The following is an 18,661-nucleotide window of genomic DNA, read 5'->3' on the forward strand; positions in this document are numbered from 1 at the left end:
ACTATACTATAAGCATACTTGGGTAGTCCTGGCATTCCTTAGTCAATATTGAAGGAATAAGGCAGGTGAAAGAAGCAGCAATGGTTATTTTATAAATGATTTAAGTAAGATGAATTTGAACAAGAGTCGAATCAAATTTGCTGAGAACGTTTATTGCTGCCAGTTGAGATTCATGAATTATAGATCGTCTTTGCTAAAGATGAGCCAAGGGGAGTGCCACCTCATTCCCTTGGTGATAGGCCTTAGTTACTGAACTGCCACTGTTAGGCTGGCAGGATGTCATTGCCCCTTTCTCAGGAATGTCTTGTGGTAGCGCCTGCTCCCCAGTGACTAGCTTTGCTGCACAGTTTGAAGCCGCTTCCTTTTTGTTTTTTGCCTTCGAGCAGTTCTCAGTTTTTTAGTTTTTAAGAAACCATCCTCTAATTGGTATAGAAAGTCTTCAATTCGTCCAACCTAGAAGAAATAAACATAAAGAAGATTTGTTGTTTTTTCTTGGGTTTTGTGTACTTAGGAAAATGGTGATGTATTTAAAATTAAATGGCACATAGAGGTCCATGTTGGAACAGAACTGGCAGAGATGGACACGATTGCACATAAAGGCCTCCTTCTGTTTCCATTTTGAGTCTCCCTGTTTTAGAAACGAAGCAGGCATGAGGGAGTTTTCTTTACCACTCAGTCCTACCTACTGGGTATGGGAATCACTTGCTGTCTTTAATGGTCAGGAAATCTAGGGATTTCAAAAAGAAATGAATGGTGAAACATTAATCTATTATCAAAAAGAATGAAAACAAACAAATCTACCTCCTTCAAGCCAGAGATTCTAGCATTTGTATGGCCCTGGAAAACTTGGAAGAAAAATGAATATTCCACGTTGTCTTAGCAAGAAACATTTCCCTATTAAATCAAAAGCAAATTTTGAAAAAATACATTTTCATAAAAAATGCCACACCTCAGGGAATAAGGTAAACTAATGACAGACAAATCAATAATTCTTAAAAATAAAGTATTAGTCTTTCTCTGAAAAAACTTCTAATTATTCATGAATGTTGGTTGAATGTATTATACAATTTGTCAGAAAGAATTATAGAATAAAACAGTTTACATGTATGCTGAGTTGGGCCCTCATGAAAATCTGTAGATATAACAATTCATACTTAACTCGGATATAGTTAAATTTCTCCAAAATCACATTGCTGTTTATGATGTCTGATCATTGCAGCAATCATCAAAATACTTTGACAGAATATTTTCAGGTCTTGTCAAGAAGTCAATGCATCATTGTATGTATTCCATATATTTATATTATCTAACTTACACCAAAATCATAAGTAAAAAATTAACAGAGCACAATCAAAACAAACATAATAGATGGCACTTTACCATTGCTTCAACTGTTGAATTGATGGCTCACTCATGTTATCCGCACTGAAAATGTATTATTTAAATCAAAGCTCTTTACAATTAGAATGTTTGCAATCAGCCCAAACACAATTTAAAATTACAATCCTAATGCACCAAAAATGCTTCTTTCAGTAATACAAAATAATAATTATTGTGAAATATTCATTAGGTGGCTGCTGTCTTTTTTTAAAATTGTGTTTATTAATAGTAGTGTTGACTAACTGGGTTGCCTTTTATTCCAAACACTAGGGACAAAGGAGAAACACAAAACGTGTTCTTGGAATTGAGAGGACTAATGAATTAAGCTGGGGGGTCTTGAGTACAAATGACAAGTATGTCTCACCTGGCCTGTATTTACTTCCTACCTGGCCTGCTGACATGCTGAATTTTCAATCCATTCTCCTAATGGTACTGGACCGATGTTTTAAAAATTGTAATCCCGATCACATTTTCCCCTTACTTAAAATACTTAAGTAGCTTCCCAAGCCCTTACCATGGCCTGCACAGCTCTGGGTGATCTGGTTCACTTGTCTCTAATTCTGTTTCTATCATTCCATCTGCCTCAGCTGTGTGATACATCGTTCAGATATGTAAGCACAGTGTGCAGTGTTCTCTGCACCCTTGATCTTCCTAATGCTATGCCTTCTGATGGAATACTCCCATCAGAACCCTGACACATCTTCTGGATTTCAGGTTTGACATGTGTGCCTCAGGAAAGTCCTTGACAGCCCAGACCAGATTGGGTCTCTCAGTAACATATTCTCAAAGCAGCCCATGCATCTCTTTGCATATTGTACTTTTTACTTAATTGTTTATAATGATTTGTATCATATCTGTCTTCCCATCTGGGCTGTAAGCTCCATAAGGCAGGAACTAGGTCCGTGTTGTCCACTATTCCCGCGCCTAGGATATGGTAGACCCGCATAATTCTCCTCTCTGATAATAGAGCTGCAGACACTCAGAAACCAATGTGTTTTTCTGTACTCAGAGTGATGCCTGGTGTGGAGCATAGCAAAAGGCTTCCTTTTCTTTTACAAATGAAATAATTACTACTTTCATATGCCACCATTCTATTAGCATTGTTTAGCGTTGTCACTCTTGAGGCAAGGTAATAACAAGGTGTGGTCTCCATGCTTGAAACAGCCAAAGGTAGACAGGGTACTGGATAAGGAGCCAGAGATGTTGAGTTCTGCTCCTGGCCTAGCTTATAACCCTGGCCTGTGACCCCAGAGAAGTAACTTGGACTTTCTGAGCTTCAGCTTTCACCACCCTTTGGTGAGGAAAGGGTTGGCCTGGATAATTTCCAGGGATACACCGAGCCAAAAAATTCCATGACTTGTACTCACATTCAATCGGTTAGTCCAGTCTTAAGATGAGCCCTCACATCTTTTCAAATCAGAGGTTATTCTCTTAGAGTACACCATTAGATGAATGACCCACTATGCAGTAAAGTAAGTCAATTTTAGCTTCTGTACTTACTGAAGTGTAGGAGAGCTGCAATGTGTTTTTAGTAAAGCTCATTCTTTCTTTTCTTTTTTTTTTTAAGTCAAGGAAAGAAAAATGCTGGTTGAAGAGAAAATGGATTCATATAACTAAGATGAACAGATTGCAAATGATATAAATTTCTATAAAGCCCTTAGGGAAATAAAACACAAAGAAATATGTAAGCATGTAAGGAAGGAAATGAGTCAGTTTTTTGGAGCAGAGGCCTTATTAGACTTCCTTTTTGGTACAGAATCTACTCGCTTAACTATATCAGATAGTCTACTCGGTCATTCTGGGTCTACTTTTCCCATTTGGAAAATGGGCAGATACCATTTTCTTGTGTATGTATATGCCAATGCTGACTTGGCATTACAGAGATATGGACAGCTGACCACAGGATCTTGCAGAAAACTTTCGGGTGTCAGATAATCAAGGGGAACTGAAGATCTGAGAAGGAGGGCAGATTCTCACCCACCATATGGCTATCAGTCATAATCCACATCAAAGAGTAAGGAAATTGTTATCAACTAGTTTCTCAGGACATTTCAGTTCTTAATACACAAAAGTCTCTCAGTCATGATTTACTATAGATTCAAAAAGTCCAGAATAAAGATGATTATAAAACCATAAAAGAGAAGATAGCCTGAGGATATAGGAGATCTCAAAACTGAAATTCTAACAGTACAAAAACAAATAATACGAATTAGGAAGAAATGTGGAGGTAACTAAATAGACCAATATATATTACAGGAAAAGTTCTAGTCAGCTCCAATTTCAAAGGAAGTACATTCATCATTTCATGCAAATATTTATTGAACATCTATGTTTTTGGCACTGTACTAAGGTGGAAAGCAAAAATATCAAGACGTTTGTTTATGAAGAAGTCATATTTGTGTAGGAGAGGCAGTTAATGACAAATTATTATAGTAAAGCATGCTGTTTATATAATAATTATGTTCTGTTAACAAAAAGTTCTGTTAACAAAAATGTCAGACCTGTGAATTCTATCTGAAGAAATGCGGAGGTGCACCAAAGGTGATAGGAACTGGGTTTTAACCAGGACAAGAGACACATTCCAGACAGAGAAAATGGCATCCATTAAAGCAAGGTTGTGAGAAAACCTGGGCTACTTGATAGGGATGAGTTGCTGATAGCATAGACATAAGCTTGAGGGCACTGAAACATAGAGACATAGACAGCAGGAAATACAGATTGGGGTCAGCTCATAAAAAGTTGAAAAATACTTAGCTATGTGGCTAGAAAAATCTGATGTCATTATGTGGAGTGGAATGCAGTAAGGGAGACTAAAAGCAGGTGGATCAATTAGGGGGCTAGTGCAATAGGACATGAAAATTACGATGAGGGTCTGAATGAAGGATTTAAGAGACATTAAAGGAAGTAAGAGCTATAGACTTGATGAAGCATTCTGTGTTGGGATAGGAAAGCAGGCAGAATTAGGAATGACTGTGAAGTTTCTAACTTGAAATACTGATCATATCATAACAAGTAAGGAGTACAGGTAGATGAACAGTTTTAGGGAAAAAGAATGAGTTTAATTAGTGACAAACACAAGAGATGGAAAAAAGGCCACAATCAGATATGTATTAAAAAAAATGTACTTGTAATAATAGCCTAGCACTAGGCTAAAAGTCAGAACAATGCAAAACTCCAAATTGAAAAGAAAAAAAAAAGCAACCCACTGTTTTATAGTCTACCATGTGAGAAGCATTCTAGAAGTTAAAAAGTACTAAGAAAAATAAACAAAAAAAGGATGCTTTTCGTTATTCAGAAGAAAAAGGTGGTCATGGCAGAGATATGGCTTACTGTTGAAGTCACATGTGTCTGGGTTGCAATCACAGCTCCAGCATTTTCTTGGTGAATGACTTTGGGCAACCTTATTTAACTTATTGAAATCTAAGTTTCCTCATCTATCAATTGCTTCACTGGGTCCTAGTAAGATTACATTAAACAATTTATTTGCATAGGTGTGATGTATTTGCATAGGTGTGAATTGCTAATATTTAGCAATAGTGTTAATACTTGAATCTGGAAGCGTACACCCCATAAATAGGTAAAATATAAATAAATGGAAAAAATACATACAAAAGTGAAATAAACTAAAAAGCTGAACAATTTTATCTAACGGTCACTGTGTTTTTGGCTTCTGTGTAAGGTATGCTGCCTCACTAACTGTGCTAAGTAGGTATTTGACACACGTTCAAGTCTTGTGATTAGGTCTCAAAATTCCACTACATAAAAGGCAGAATTAGAAGGGGGCAGAAAAGGGAAGGGAGAAAGGTGAGTTTCTGATAGTATATACCGTGTTTCCCCGAAAATAAGACGGGGTCTTATATTAAGTTTCGCTCCAAAAGATGCATTAGGCTTATGTTCAGGGGATGTCCTCCTGAAAAATCATGCTAGGACTTGTTTTCCGGTTAGGTGTTATTTTTGGAAAAACACAATATTAGTTACAAGTTCAATATAAATCAACAGTATTATTACACAAAGCTGATCTGAGTACAGTCTACAATGTTTAAAATACGTCTCTCTCAAAAGAAGCAATGGTTTTCTCTCCTCTGCTGAGTTCTAGATATGTTCAGGGTCTCCACTCCAAACATTATTAAGAAAAGTTGAAGGATACAGAGGTGTTTAATATGGAGAAGAGAAAACACAGCAGGAATCTATGGTACCCTTAGATATATCAAGATTGTTATGTGGAAGAGGTGATGGATTTGTTTGTTAGCATACACACTGGAAAGAGAGTGCTATCTAGAATTAGAGGATGAGTTTGAGTTTCAGTTATGCTACTAGTCATGGGACTTAACTTCTGAATTTTAATTTTCTCATCTCTAGTATAAATAAAAATTAATAATAACAAACATGATCTACTTTACAGGGGTTTTGTGAGGATTTAATGGCTTGATGTTTGTGAAAAGCTCTTCATAAATGACTAATAGCAGTACATTTTGTAGTGCCTGGTGGTTTCATACTAGGTTCTCAATAAAACTTTGTTGAATCAATGAATAACTGAATAATTAGTCAAATGAGTAAAAAAGAAGATAATATATGAATATTAGGTATACCTTTTTCACAACTATATAAAAGTATAAGGGACTTCAGTATGAAGTATGGTGACCCCCCTCCCAGAGACTGGAAATCACACATTAGAGGATGTCTTTGGTGGGAGTGGAGTATTTGTGAGTCGTGTGAGCTGTGGGCTGGATTAAATAAACTTTAAAAATCCATTCCAACTTTAAAGTAGTAATTTTCTGATGTTTAGTTTGGCCTGCATTCATTCTACAGAGATGTGCTCAGTGGAAGGAGGATGCACTGCTCTTTGCCTTGTACCTCACGGAGAAGAAGCACTATGGGAATGAGGGGATCAAACACTTCTGTTGTAATTTTGTCTGTAATGAAAGATACTGAACTGGTTAATATAACCACCCATAGATATCAGGATTCTTGGGCCTCTGCTCTATCCCACTTATAAAATGATCATACCTATAAAACTTACAGATGTATAAGAATTTTATTTTGCATCCAAGGGGTCCTTACAATAGATTAGCTTAACATTCAGAAGGTCATTCGCAGTACATGTTGTTTCTTTCTCATCCTATAACTGCGTTAGATTATTTACTGGTACTAAAATATTTTTCAGTTAATGATTTTATATTTTTCAGCATATCAACACTTAGGATTTTCTACTGGATTCCAAGATAAAAATGCAATGATTTTACAGATTAAAATAATATTTTTCCAACCACTTCATAGTCACTTTTGGTATAGACATGCTAAAGGGTACTTGAATATTTTCTCTGATAATCTTTTACTGTAAAATGGGTTTCTGTCTTATATACCCAACATATTCTTATATGTAGGTGGAAAGTATGGGGGTGGCTTGGGGTCAGGTGAGAGCTTTCTTGTGAGGGAGGATTTCTATTGACTCTCCACAACTTTGTGGTGCTGACTGTAGCTTCATTTGTACATAGATCGAACCTACTTTCATTTGGTAATTGCAGGCCTATGAGCCAGGGGTGAAAGCAACATGACCCCCTTTCATTTATTGTGCGAAGACTGGTCAAGGGCACTGCTGAGCAAGAAACTGAATTTCAGGGCAACAGAGAGTTAGGAAGCTATGGGGCAAGCTAACAAAAGAAATAGCAAGAAACTCAACATGAGCAAAGCTGGTGAGAGGTGATAACAGAAAGGGACAATACAGTAGTGACCTAATAGAGCTTTGAAAGGAGCATAGTTCAGATGTGGCAGATGGGAAGGAGAGCCACTGTGAAGATGTGGTGACCTTCTTCCTTTTCAAGTTATTTAAAATCAAACATTACTGTGATGAGTTGAATTCTGTCTCTCCCAAATTCAGAGGTCGAAATCTTAACTCCCAGTATTTAAAAACGGGGTCTTTACAGAGGTCACCAAGTTAAAGTGAGGTCCTGAGGGTGGACCCTTATCCAAAATGGTGGTGTCCTTATGAGAAGGGGGAATCTGGACACACGAGGAGAATGCCATGTGGACATGGAAAGAGGGATCAGGGTGTTGCTCCTACAAACCAAGGTACAATAAAGATTGTCAGCAAACCACCAGAAGCTATGGGAGAGGCATGGGACTGATTCTTCCTCACGGCCCTCATAATGACATTTTGATCAGATTTCCAGCCTCCAGAACAGTACATTTATGTTGAAGCCACTCAGTTTGTGGTATGTTGTTACAGCAGCTCAAGCAAAATAATATCACTACTAAGCTATAAAATAAAAGGAAGTGCAATTAAGTTCTAATTTTCCCCTCAAACATGACTTGGCTACTTCCTAGAATTCCCTTTGCCCACTGCCTGATGCTCGCTACTTGCTTGGTGTGTCCTGCACAGGTAAGCATATACCTTGGGAACCAGGGTGGTTTCTTTCCAATATTGGCAGTGAGAAGAAGCTGATTTAAAACACAAAAGTATGGGTAGATTTTACACTGAAAAGCAAGGCACTGGGCTTGAATTGGGACTTCCTATTAGATTTCATCTAGTTTGGATCAAGGAGAGAGGATTAGGTATGTTTATAAAGCATTTGCGCATGTTCACGCCTTAGGAATTGGGTCCTCAAAGGATTTTTTTTTTTTTTTTAGTAAAGCTTTTGAAGGCGTCTTTGAAGAAGAAAAACGGTAGATGGAATAAGAATTGGATTCTCTAGGAATAAATATCAGGTTTACATGACTGTAGTGGTGGTTACAGAATGAGAATGTGGTTCCTCTGATTAGCAGCGGGGACCCAAATCCTCTTGGCAAAACAGACATTTCACTCCACCACAGTGGATTTGATACCATTCGTTTCTTTGCTCTGTTCCAGTTTAGTTTCCAGACCAAATGCTTTTAAATATTTATCATCCAAAATGGTTTGAATTTTAATTCTAATTAGAATTACAATTGTTTTCAAACAGGCTTGAAATTAATTTCTAAAGTAAGCTTACTTTCTGAAACGAAATTGTTTCTGCTATTCGTAATACCGTGTTTCCCCGAAAATAAGACCTAGTTGGACATTCACCTCTAATGTGTCTTTTGGAGCAAAAACTAACATAAGACCCAGTCTTGTTTTACTTTATAATATGATATGATATGATATGACATGATACGATATAATATAAAACCGGGTCTTATATTAATTTTTGCTCCAACAGACACATTAGAGCTGATTGTCTGGTAGGTCTTGTTTTCGGGGAAACAGGATATAGCAGTTTTCTTTAGATTTTGGCTAGCATTCAAAACATATAAGCTCCATATTTCTCCTTTTACATTTAGTGAATTTGGCATGTTATTCAGTGTTTTATTTATGAAAGAACAATGTAAACTCTGAGACACCTACTCTGAGATGTTAAAAAGTGTGCAAAAAAACTTCCTGCTAAACTTTATTTCTCTTAACTGCAAATGCCCATAATGATACCACTTTTTATTATCTTTAGTATAAAGAACATTACAAAACCTAGCTATCACTCTGTCTAGGAAACCAGGTATCATGGCTGTTTAAAAATTTATTTTTCAAGGCAAAAATTATTTGAAGGTTTGAATATATATTTTTTAACTTTTTATTTTGAGATTATTATAGGTTCTCAGGCATCAGTAAGTAGTACAGGAAGAACCTATGTACTCTTTATGCAGTTTGCCCAAGGGTAACAATTTGCAAAACTGTGGTAGAACACCACAGCTAGGATATTGACATAGATATACTCAAGATACAGAACAGGGCCGTTACCAGGAAGATCTCTCGTGTTGTCCTTTTATGGCAACGCCCATTTTCCTCCGGGCCCCACCCCCTTTGACTCCTGGCAACCAATAATCTGTCATCCATTTCTATATTTGTCATTTTCAGGTTATATAAATGAAATCATGTAGTATATAACTCCATGTTTCTCTGGAGATTTGGTCAGGTTGTTGCATGTTTCAATAGTTTGTTGCTTAGCAGTATTCCATGGTACGGATGTACCATAGTTTATTGACCTTTGAATGATATCTAGATTACTTCCAATTTTTGGCTATATGAATTAAGTTGCTATAAACATTTGTGTATAAGACTTCATTTCTCTGGGATAAATGCCTAGGAGTGTAAATGCTATGTCATATGGTAGGTGCATTGTATTTTTTTTTTTTTTTTTTTTAGAAATTATTGTACTGTTTTCTACAGTGGCTGTACCATTTTCCATTCCTACCATCAATGTATGAGTGATCCAATTTCTCTGCATCTTCACCGGCATTTAGTGTTGCCACTATTTTTTATGCTAGACATTTTGATAGGTGTATAGTGTCTTACCTCATTGTCTTTTTAATTTGTATGATTTCTATTTCTTTCAATTCTGAGGTACGTTTTATGGCCTATTTTGGTGAATAGGCAATAATAATAGCAACAATGCATTTTATTTTATTATTATTATTTTTAGAGATTTTATTGGGGAAGGGGAACAGGACTTTATTGGGGAACAGTGTGTACTTCCAGGCCTTTTTTCCAAGTCAAGTTGTTGTCCTTTCAGTCTTAATTGTGGAGGGCACAGCTCAGCTCCAGGTCCAGTTGCCATTGCTAGTTGCAGGGGGCACAGCCCACCATCCCTTGTGGGAGTTGAACCAGCAACCTTGTGGTTGAGAGGATGCACTCCAACCAACTGAGCCATCTGGGAGCTCAGCGGCAGCTCAGCTCAAGGTGCCGTGTTCAATTTTAGTTGCAGTGGGCGCTGCCCACCATCCCTTGTGGGAGTCGAGGAATTGAACTGGCAACCTTGTGGTTGAGAGCCTGCGCTCCAACCAACTGAGCCATCTGGGAGGCAGCTCAGCTCAAGGTGCTGTGTTCAACCTTAGTTCAGGAGGCGGAGCCCATCATCCCTTGCAGGACTTGAGGAGTTGAACCAGCAACCTTGGTTGAGAGCCCACTGGCCCATGTGGGAATTGAACTGGCAGCCTTCGGAGTTAGGAGCATGGAGCTCTAACCACCTGAGCCACCGGGCCGGCCCATTTGATTTTATATATATGCTTATCTGTAAGTAAAACGAATGACAGCAATGATAGAAGGGGCTAGAAAAATGAATTAAGATTATTTTATTATTATAAGGGACTCACCCTACCTGTGTAGTGGTATAGTGTTATTTGAAAGTGGACTGGAATCAGTTGTAAGTGTATATTGCAAACTTTGGGGCAACCACTACAAAAAGTAAAAAAAAAAACTAAATAAAGTATAATTGATAATGCTAAGAAAGGAGAGAAAATGCAATCATATAAAATGCTTAGTTAAAACTACAAAAGGCAGAAAAAGAGTTGAAGTCTGTCTTTGTTAACGTATTAAGTAGAGCACAGGCTGCTTGAAGTTTATTACTGAGCTCCTGGAGGAAGCACCCGGCCTGCCTTTAGGGGCCACATAGGAGGTCAAGGCGGGTATGAGCTGAGAGACAGAACACGGGGCACAGGCCTTTATTAGGGTCCATGGGTATTGTTCAGATTAGGTCATTTCTATTGTATCTTTATTTCACTGATTCTTTCCTTTGAGCCCTTCATTTTGTTGTTGAGCCCCTCCAATGAATTTTTTATTTTAGTTATTGTATTTTTCAGTTTTAAAATTTTGACTTGTTTCTTCTTATAATGTCTATTCTTTACTGAGACTTTCTATTTCTTTGCTGAGAGTCTACTTTTTCATTTGCTTTAAGGTGTTTGTAAATTGTAGTTCTTCGTGAAAATATTTGTATGATGGCTGCTTGAAAATCTTTGGCAGACAATTCTAGTATCATTGACATCTCTCTGTTGGCCTGTATTGATTATGTTTCTTCGTTCAGTTTGATATCTTCCTGATTCTTGGCATAATGAGTGATCTTTGATTGAAATCTGGACATGTGGGGTCTATATGTTATGACACCTCTGACACCACCCAGTAAGTGCAAAGGGCAAAGGGGGCCTTACCACCCAGTGGGGTTGAAAGTCCAGGTTCCTTATTTGGTCTTCTCTGACACCACCTGTTAGAGTGGGAAGGTTGGGACACCTTGTTATAGCCTTCTGAGAGTAGAAGTATAATTCCTCACGTAACTTTTGCTGACCTGGGTGGGGGTTGGACCTCCATTTTTTTCTGTGGTGTATGGCTGGAGTAGAATGATTATTGTCTAAGAGTTTTCTGTCTTGCTAGGCTGCCCCTTTCCTTGTCCTTTCGCTAGAGAGAGCTGGCTTTTGGTGTGTGCGTGAGTGTGGGGGCTTTTATTTTCTGCACATATAAGTATTTCTCAGTTACCAGCTTATTCAGCAACAAGTGTGAGATGTACAAGACTAAGAAAAGTCCAGTGAACTCACCACTGTGTCATTCCTATGTCATGTCCCAAGGTTGTCTGCCTTTTGCATTCTCTGAAAGGTAGAATGAAAAAGGCAGACAACCTTGGGACATGTTTGTTTTACATATAATGTCCAGGGTTTTTAGTTGTACTTAATGGGAGGAATAGGAAAAGCAAATCTACTCTATATTCCTGGAAGTGGAAATACTCTATTAATGGCTTTGAAAAAAAATGATTTTTGAACCCTGTACCTCAGGAAGATGTACTTTCATTTCTAGAATTACCTTTCCCAACTGCTTCTAAATATCTTCAACAATATAATGAAGTGAATCATTGTGAAGCTGAAGGGGTCTTCTCTCCAACTAAGAGGTCTTGGGACCTTAAAAGCCTCTCAAATTCCTTTTAATTCAATAAGAGAGGGGCCTAACTGTATCTCTAGGGTAGGATCTCTCTAACATAGGTCCATATTCAGCTTTTCACCAGCCATTTCAGACTCCTCTTCACAGTCTTTTCTCCGGCAGAAAGCCATTTCAGCAGTATGCGTAAATTTTATACACACAGAGTTTTGATGATGATAAGAGATATGGGTGTGTTTGTGCTTGTGACACTTGTATGTGTTTTAGATTACAGTCTTGTCCCCTCTTCTACATGCACCATTTTAAGAAAATCGTATTCAGAAGGACAAATGACCCATACCTTCCTTTAGGGCTGCATGTCAAGGCACTTTCATTTTTGCCCTTCTCCAAAAGATGCAAGGTACAATGAGTACATTCTAAATGACTGAATGAGCTACAAGTCAATTGCTCTGAACTCTGTATTAATCCCAATTTCAATATAGAATGGAAGATGTCCTATGGTTCATTTAGCTACCAAGTGGTATAAGCTGTTATTCTGTTATTCTCCAGAATTATAAAGGATTGCAAAACTTAATATAAAATATGTGCAATAAAATGCTGGGCCACCAACCAAAGAAGACACATTTTGATAATTTAAAGAGAGTAATTTTTAGAATGAACTGCAAACTTACTCTTCAGTTCAAAACACAATTGAGATATACGCTCTCCTTCCTCGCCCCAGAATATTTTGCTGAACTTCTGAAAGATGCATTTTGAAAAGCTTTTACAAAGATAAAAACACTATTAGGTTTTGAGTAACATGAGCATTTCCAATTTCTGTCCCCTTCCTCTGTTAGCTTATTAGCGAGACAGGCAGGAAGAGATCACGGGAAGTGAAGGAGGTTAATGTGATGTCCAGTCGCAGCCTCCAGGGCTCTGTGCTGTGAGGGTAAAGTTTGGAGGGATTGTGGCAATATGTGCTTCTGAAATTGTGTTTTCATTGAGGCGCTGATGCATTTCAGAACGCTAATTCAGATAACTCACCAGAGAGTGACACTAGTGTGGCAGTAAGTGTACTGTAAGAATGACTAGACTTCCACGCTATGTTCTTGAAGTTCTGATGTTGCAGGAAGAGGAAAAATGGTGAGCTATCAAAGCCAACCTAAACATGATATGTCTACAGAGTGAGGGATGGTGAGAGAGAAGAGAGTAAGAGCAGGATGATCCAGGGGATAGTGTGTGCCAAGGTTTGGGTTTGGTTGGGGAGCTGCTGCAAAGCAGTCTGGGTAAGTCCTCAGCTGGACTGTAAGCTGTGATCTGAAGAAAGACAGAGGATGCCTATGATATCAGCTTCTGAGGCTTCTATCCCACTCACTGCCAAAAAGTAGACTTAAGGATTGTCTCATTGATAGTCTTACAGAGTCTGAGCTTGGGTCAGGCTATGCTTTCTGTGCTATTGATTTTTAGTAGCTGCATTTGGTTTAAGCAAAGCATTCTACCTAAAGTTAAGAACAGAGCCTTGGACCCAACCCATTTGATTCAAAACCAAACCTTGTTACTACAAACTTGGGCTTGTTTCCTTTGTTAATTCTACAAAGTTCTTTTTCCTTTTCTTTCTTTTTTTCCCCCCACTTCTTCCACCTAACCCCCACCCCCACTCTGGTTCAAGCCGTTGTTTCTCAGTCTAGTTGTGTAGGGCACAGCTCCCTGGCCCATGCTGGTATTATGAGCCTTGCGCTCCTCCTGGCTGAGGCAGCTGGTTGATGGCAGCACAGCAGCCCACGTAGCCCACGGCAGCTCATGCCAACCTCCGGCTGCTCACGGGCCAGCCCTTTTCTTTCAAAGGAGAGAGAATTGCATCTCCCTCACAGCTTTGTTGCAATCATTACAATGGTAACTTGTGAAGTGCTTAGCACATACTAAAAGAGCAATAGTAATCATTGATAACATTTATCATCATGACATTATTAACTTAATTATTTAACTGAGATAAGTTTTTCTTTTTTTAGAACATTATTTTTTATTTTTATTTATTTATTTATATTTCTTATTAATTTTATTGGGGCAACATTGGTTAATAAAATGATATAGGTTTCAAGTGTCCAATTCTATAATATATCATCTATCTATGGCTTTGTGAGTTCACCACCCAAAGTCAAATCTCCTTCGTCACTATATATTTGACCCCCTTTACCATCTTCTACCTCCTTTACCCTCTGGTAACTACTAAACTGTTGTCTGTGTCTATGAGTTTTTGCTTATTTGTTTGTCTTGTTCATTTGTTGTGTACAGTTTTGTATCCCATATATGAGCGAAGTCATTATTTATCAGAGATAAACTTTTTTATAGCTTGTTTCAATTGTGATAGCTATTCAAAAGCAAGCTTCAAAAAGACTGACATAGTTTGGTAATTTGTTGAGTAGCAGAATATTTTATTAGGTACAATGGCAATTACCTTTGTCTGCCCCTTGGTAAACTTCTGGTTAAAAATGGCAAAACATTTGGATACATGCTCCCTAGATGAAGGTCACGCTGAGATTCAACTCCTGCCCAGAAATGCTTCTGCTGCAGACATTTCCGACCATATCATCAGAGTTTCAGAAATCATACTTCCAGCCAACAAAGTATATAAAAGAGGTATTTCCAGTTTTGGAGGAAAGGCCAAGTATAGGTGGGAAGTGAGTGATTAGCTAATGTACTTGTTGAAAATGTTTAACAAATTAACCACAGAGTTTTTCCTTTAAGTCAGAGGAGAAAGATACTGTTTGGTTTAAATGATAATTGAAATGTGCCATTTAATTTGGAGTATCTCACAGGGGCTGGGGGAGATGGCCAGAACTAAGGCTGTTGTGTTTCTGCACTTTCCAGGCTAGCCTCAGCTGTGCTGTGGGTGATATTTGAGGATGAGGTCTTCCCCTCATGTCCCACTGCCCCAGGGCTCAGGCTCTGACCACGACAGGAGGTTTGCCAGGGTTTCGGTGGAGACCCCTCTACCACAGCTGCTGGCTTGGACACCTATGGGCACAGACTCATGTATCCCAGGAACTGCAGTGATTTATTCTGTGCACCTGGCCTTTTGGTCCCCTTGAGCCTTGCCTCCCTCCTCATCCTCAGAGCTTCTCCCCTGCGCCCCACCCCCACCCCCAGAGTGGTCATCATCAAGAGCACGTAGGTTGCTCCCCATGGTTTGCGTTGTGCCGTGCACAGAACTGCTTAGCAGTGCTTGGAGCACACACTGTAAAGGAATTTGGGGATATATGAATAGGGAAGCCAATAACTAGAAGCTGAGACGATTCAAAATCAAATTGCAATACATCTGCAATGACTCCTTAAAGAACAAGACACACAGGAAAAGCCTGATTGCTGGAAAAACTGCTTTGCAAATGAGTGGTACGGCTGCTGAATCTTCGGAAAGACAGCAGTACTTTCAGAGAGATGCAGCCGCACGCCCTAACCACATATTTGTCAGCCCAAATGACTGGTGGATGAGTGATACCATAGTGCCGCATGTGCAGTCTCTCTCAGGCGTTTCTGGAAGGATTCAGGAGTTTCTGGAATGCTGATGTGGAAAGTAAATAAAATGTTTCAATTTGCTCTTCTCTCTCCCTCTTCAACCAACTGCCCCTGGCCCATCTCCTGAATTTTTCTCCCTTGCTTGCTTTGCCTACATCAACAGCGTTGAAGAGAGCAGAGCTGCTAAGTGACACACAATTCTATACCATTTTCATCCTAAAAGACCAAATTAGTATACCAATGAATGTCATGCCTGTATGATGACAAGTATGATTTATAAGTTAAGATTTCAAGATAAAAGAAATACAAAAAGGTCAATAATTTTGAGTAAGTCCATATGAGTGGTTTAAAGACACCCACCTATACTCTATTAGTCAGATTCATTGAAGATTATGATGTACTGTTATAATATTTGATGAAATTTAAAAGTAGCATTACTTCTCATGAAAATTCACAGGACAATGATTGTATGCTAGAGTATTTTTCTCATTACTTTAAAAATAACAAAGTGTCATTTCTCTGATTTAGTCTCAAATCAGTGACCCAGGGGCATATCAGAATAAGACATTACTTTATATTGTACCATATTAAATTTTGATCTCAGTGAAAAATTTCAACTTTGTAAATAAAGAACAAGTAACTTTTCTTCTAATTTGCAGACAGAATGTTGCTTAACTCTTTCTTTCAACTGATTCTTTGATGAGAAGAAACAAGAATGTGCCAACTTAACAGTTGGTGCATTTTTTTAAGACTTTTTTTCTAAAGACTCCTTTTTCTATTTATCTTCAGGCCTAGTTTATAAAGCTTCAATGGGCCATAGGATTCAATGCTAAGAAACACAAGATCATAGATTCTGAAGGTGGTAAGGATGTAAACGCATTATGTTTCTTAGGAGGGTGTGACTTGCCTAAGGTCCCATGAGTGGGAGCTGAATTAATGGGCAAAGATTTGCAGATTTTGGTGCTGTATTTTTTCCAGTTATAGGTGGAAAACTAAGGAACAACAGAGGAGAAGGATCCTATATAGGTAGATTACATCGGTAGATAAGCAAAAAATTCCTTAGTGACTTCTTTGGCTCAGAGTAAAAGAACTTTATTTTGAGAACTCAAGACAGACAAACTGGGCTAGTTTATGGCCAAATTCCATTTTGATAGGAGGTCACTTTAATTCCCCATTTGGCCTCACACCTATATCTCAGCTATCCATACGACAATGCGGTCAGCCAGGCTTTCTCAGGCAGAACAAAGTGTGGGCTTCTATCAAGAAAGAGTTTAGGCTCCGGGTCCAGATCTAGTCCTGGCTCTGGCACTTGCTGGCTGTGTGACTTTAGGCAAAATGCTAAACTTCTATGTTTAATAAATTATACCTTTTGCCTCATGTGAGGATTAGTGAGTTGGTGTATGTAAATTGAATAGGAGAGTGTTGGCACATATTAAGAGCTCAGTAAACACTGACACTCTTTCAGTTTGAGAGTCTGGTTTTCAAAAGACCCATTCATTGAGAGTTGGGGGGTGGGGAGAACTTTGAATCTTCTAGTTCAATATCTTTATTTTACAGATGAGAAAACTGAGGCCCAGAGACAGGACGTAGCTTCTGAGTTAATTGTGACAGACCCAGGTCTCTAAATTGCTAGTGTAAGGTGCTTTTTTACTGTACTAGCTTTCATCTAATTAAGCCTTTGTTCTTCTTCTGGATAGAAGACCGTATCTGACCAGCTTCTCACATTGACTGCCATTACCTGGGTGCAGGCTCAAGCCATCCAACCTTGGGTTTAACCCACCTTGGGTTTAAACCACCGTAATTACTCTCCTATCATGCAATAACCTACTAACTAGTCTCCCTGATTCTACCTTTGTCCCCTTCAATCTATTCTCCATTCAGAAGCTTAGATTGTTTCCTTGTTTGACAAAGCATTACATCCTCTACACTCTCACTTCACTTCCTATTACTCGTGTTAATTCTACTCCAGTCACCCTGCCCCCCTGCAGTTCCTTGTACATGCCAGATACGCTCCAATCCTGGGGTTTTGCATTTGTTATTCCTTGGAATGATTTTCACCAGATATTTGCATGGTTTGCATTTCTTTCAGGTTTTTCTTCAAATGTCACCTCCATGAATCCTGCCCTGACTATTCTATTGCAGTTGAAATCATCTGGCATGTTCCATTTTCTTTTCCTGTGTCCTCCACCCATGCCATTTATTACTTACAACATATTCCATATTTCTTTAGGTAGTTTATTTCCTACTTTCCTCTAGTACAGTGTAAACACCACTAGGGCCCTGCTCTTAACAGTGTCTGATGCAGAGGAGGAGCCGGGTAAATGTTTGATGAATGCATGAATGAGTTGTGTGTTAACAGGACCCGTGCGTTATTCAAAAGGGTGTGATTTCCCAGGCATTTTTGTTATAGACTAAAACTAAGCAAAGTGTGATCATCTTAATTAAAGAGTCCTGTGGCATGGGACTTGCTAACACAAGAAAATTTACCTGTTTTTTGACTAACCTACTTAATTTTGTATATGTACGGCAAAATCAAATACATATGCCTTTTTTGAGTTAATTACTGGAAAGAAAATAATACTCTGTAATGTCAAACCAAAACAAAAGCTGACTTCCTAAAAGTCTATAAAGAAGGCTTTTTTTTTTTTTTTCAGCATTTAAGAATGTATTTTAGTTCTAGTGAATTAGGAAAAAACACAGTTGCCTCATACTTTCTCTTTCTGGATTCTTAGAGAAATCTCAAAGAAAACAAAATATAGACAGGAGGTCAGCACTCATGAATCAGATTTCATCTTGATAGGCTTTTTATAGACCTATAACAAAGTGGAGCCCTGAAAATTGTGTTAGGTAATGGGGATTCTGACAGTCTCTATAACTACGTGGAACTAGGAGGTACTGCTATAATTCTGCTGCTTCCGACGGAAACTTCAAGTGTTTTCATTAGGTACAACAGCTGTTTCTATTACAGATAACAGATCTCAGAGGTGGTGATACTGATATCAACTTCTAGTAGGCTGAGAACACAGTGTAGCTTGTACAATTAGTTCTTTTTTAGATTATTTTTTTCTGCACACGCAAATTAACTCTGTAGCAATAAAAGAAAATTACTTACTTGCTATGGAATTATCTGAAAGTGATAGGATC

The 18,661-nt window shown here is 38.3% G+C and overlaps 1 protein-coding gene across 1 annotated transcript in view; it reads right to left on the reverse strand.

Moving 5' to 3' along the window:
• Nucleotides 1–330: 330 nt before the first annotated feature.
• Nucleotides 331–18,661, reverse strand: part of SPATA16 (spermatogenesis associated 16) — a 209,174-nt gene continuing 190,843 nt past the window's right edge. Inside the window, exon 11 of the mRNA XM_019734941.3 lies at nucleotides 331–453. Coding sequence (XP_019590500.3) covers nucleotides 331–453 — 123 coding nt within the window. The remainder of the gene's footprint in view (nucleotides 454–18,661) is intronic.

This window comes from Rhinolophus sinicus, chromosome 17 (assembly GCF_057876585.1).
Source record: "Rhinolophus sinicus isolate RSI-liver-muscle chromosome 17, RSI-T2T, whole genome shotgun sequence".
Lineage (NCBI taxonomy): Eukaryota > Metazoa > Chordata > Mammalia > Chiroptera > Rhinolophidae > Rhinolophus > Rhinolophus sinicus.